The following is a 3,016-nucleotide window of genomic DNA, read 5'->3' as shown; positions in this document are numbered from 1 at the left end:
TAAAATTTAGAAAATAAACAGGGCATACTTAGCATGAAACGATAAAGGCCATGGTCAAAAATATCTCCTATATCTGAGAATCTGTATTCATGATGTACAGGGATGTCGGAGGTCGTACCTTCCCACGGCTATCACAGATGCAGTCAATAGCACTAAAAAAGAGAAAGACAAAATAAAGATATATTTTCTGTCTCTTGTCTGGTGTCAAATGCAGTAATGACTACCTAAGCTTAATCGGTTTCCCACTGTATCACCATTGTTAACCCTTTCCCGACGGGTAGTATTCATTGGCCCGGGCTTCACTGCCGGGGGCTTATATCGTCGCCCTAGCATGCGCGACCACTCATGCCAAATACCAGCATCCCATGCCGTTTCTTGTTGTATTTTCAGTTTTCATTATTTTTAAAGTCTCTACTTGCCAAACTTCCTGATAAATCGAGACTGAAGGGTATTTTTATTGTTATATAGACTCCACAGTTGATCATTATTCAGTCTATAGTCTGAATAAAATAAGCAGTGTGCGGCATCATGGAGTTGAAATCGTCATTTTGTTGCCTTTTTTTTTTTGCAACAACAACATGGGTCTCCTTTTCAGTCAACAGAAATCTCACCTTGAACCAACAATGTCACTACAGTGGCTGGGGCTCCAATGGGACACAAAAGTAGGAAAAGTCTCCCTGGGTTCAATCAACTGGAAAAAGTGCTAAGAAAAATATTTCCGAAATCTTTTGTCAATCAATATATCCTGTTTAGAGTGGGAAAGTCTTCTAGGGTCATTAAATCATGCAGCAGAAATAATTCCTTTTGGGAGATTTCATCTGAGGCGTCTTCAACTTGAAAGACGTGCATTATTCACATCAGACAATCAAGACAAGATGGTACTTTTTCGTCAACACACCTGCACCCATCTACATTGGTGGCTGAGGAGGAAACATCTAATGTTGGTCTCTCCAAGGGTTCCCAAAACTTCTTCAACTCTAACAACAGATACATCAAGACTGAGGATGGGGCTACCAGTCATCAAGAGGTCACCAAGGATCAGGATTTTGGAGAAATTCAATGAGAAGAAGGCACATAAATGTAAGGGAACTACAAGTAGTTATCAAGGCACTGCATTTGGAAAACTCTTTCTTAGATATATCAATTAAAGTTCAGTTAGACCATGTTGCAACTGTTTACTGTATAAACAAACAAGGCTCCTCCCATTCAAAGGCCCTCCTAAAAGCATCAGAGATTCTTTTTCATACTGTGAAGGTCAGTGAGCCGGTAATGGGTAATTATGGGGATTGTTCTGTTTTTTGTGTGGACCGTTAATTTTAACAATGATGACTCAACTCAGTTGGGAAGTACTAATTATGCGTTAGCATAGTTGCTACAGCATCTCGACATCAGACCTATAAGACAGAAATAGAACATTTTCCATCCATCAAATGTCTTATATATACACTTATATTTTGGAGCTAATATTATAAAATTATAAGATTTAGCATATACTTGGCAATTCATTAGCTCCAGACCAAAGCATAGATTATACTCACCCACATATTTCAGCTGCAAAAATGCAGTTAAAAAATACACAAAGCCTGCCATTGACCACGAAGTCATCTTCCTCACTAATTCTGGCGTGAAATGCAATGAACTGAAAAAGTTACAATTTGTCACCAACCATACATATGTGACTTTACTCACATATACCAATCAACTATTTCTAAATTCTGTCCAGACTGATGGTACTTGAAAATGACTTGGGATACATACTGGGCATAGAAGTGGAACAGAAGAGCCTGAGTGAAACCCATCCACCACAGAAATCTTATAATTTGTAGCACCATGCCAAGAACTCTCTTTAGTGTCCATTCTCTGTATGGAAGCAAGAGCTGAAAGAAGAAGAAGAAAAAAATCTACAAAACTAGAACTTCTAAAATATTCTTTAGATGAAACTTTTGGAAAAATAAAAAAAAATAAATAATAACATCTTGAAATATATAAAATCATAAAACACTCTATTAAGTGATATATCACCATCTTTATATGTACTATTATTCATTTACTTTTTTCCAAGCAGATACAGCAAAAACATTTATACACTCACTCCTGCTTGAAAGTCTGTAAAAGGCATGTATGGGCCAGTACACACAAATGGTAAATAGAGGCAATACCCCAAGAGTGTGGTAAGGAGGGGCAACGGACTCAGCACGCCTTCGGGGTCTGTGTCGCAAACTTCTAGGCAAAAGCTCAAGCTGCGGAGGATGATCCAAGCAACCATGACCGAGACTTTGTAATCGCCTTCTGGAATGTCTTCTACCCACGTTTCCTGGATTTCAAGAAAGGATAGTGAGATGCCTTCTTATAACTTAAGAAAAAAAAAAAGTTAAACCTTAAAATCTGAAGACATGATTTTAAAAATGCAGAATGGATCTCTTTTAGTGATTAATTTTTACAAGTCCTGGAAACAAGACAGAATGTCTTTTGATAAACTGCTAAAACATTTTTTGTTAACACAAAGCTGATGGGCATGGCTTGTATGTACATGCCATGCCCACTGTGAGTTTACTTTATTAATTGTGTTTACACATAGATGGCTCCACAAGTACTAAGTCACCAATGAGCCAATTACGATTACTGCCTGTCTTGCCTTTTGATGTTTCCTTGATGTTTGAAAATATTTCACATTACCTTATATTGTGTTACTAATGTCAATAACATTATAGTAATTGTAATGTCTATAATAAAAATAACATCATTGATATTCATAGCATTAGTAAAAACATGTGTTTCCGGCCAATTCAAGGAAAGGTGAAATCAGGTAAGGTCACAAGGTCTACTGACTTCTTTGAGGCTAAGCACTAGCAGAGCCATCTAAAGTTGCAGAGACATTACACAACACACACACACACAAAACACACCACCAACAACCCCACACACCCACCACACAACACCCCACACACACACAACACACCAACACCACAAAAAAAAAAAAAAAAAAAAAAAAAATCACCAACAATAACCAACCCAC

The 3,016-nt window shown here is 37.5% G+C and overlaps 1 protein-coding gene across 1 annotated transcript; it reads right to left on the bottom strand.

Annotated features, from left to right (window-relative positions):
* Nucleotides 1-67: 67 nt before the first annotated feature.
* Nucleotides 68-2,364, bottom strand: LOC119576168. Its single transcript, XM_037923737.1, has 7 exons — nucleotides 2,093-2,364; nucleotides 1,759-1,877; nucleotides 1,495-1,639; nucleotides 1,180-1,246; nucleotides 899-1,089; nucleotides 612-691; nucleotides 68-152 (listed from the first exon to the last, which is right to left on the bottom strand). The coding sequence occupies exons 1-7, from the start codon at nucleotides 2,264-2,266 to the stop codon at nucleotides 68-70; spliced, it is 861 nt and encodes a 286-aa protein (XP_037779665.1). The 5' UTR covers nucleotides 2,267-2,364.
* Between the last annotated feature and the right edge of the window lie 652 nt (nucleotides 2,365-3,016).

Source organism: Penaeus monodon, chromosome 1, assembly GCF_015228065.2.
Source record: "Penaeus monodon isolate SGIC_2016 chromosome 1, NSTDA_Pmon_1, whole genome shotgun sequence".
Classification (NCBI taxonomy): domain Eukaryota; kingdom Metazoa; phylum Arthropoda; class Malacostraca; order Decapoda; family Penaeidae; genus Penaeus; species Penaeus monodon.
The sequence above is the reverse complement of the archived record's forward strand: the minus strand, read 5'-3'. Positions and strand labels throughout refer to the sequence as shown.

Bases quoted from the DNA above. Each gene is read 5' to 3' on its own strand.
- LOC119576168 (XM_037923737.1), bottom strand. From the start codon at position 2,266: ATGGTTGCTTGGATCATCCTCCGCAGCTTGAGCTTTTGCCTAGAAGTT. The intron at 1,640-1,758 runs GTATGTATCCCA...TAACTTTTTCAG, and splicing joins CTGTTCCACTTCTATGCCCA to TTCATTGCATTTCACGCCAG. The intron at 1,090-1,179 runs GTAAACAGTTGC...AACTACTTGTAG, and splicing joins GAGCCTTGTTTGTTTATACA to TTCCCTTACATTTATGTGCC.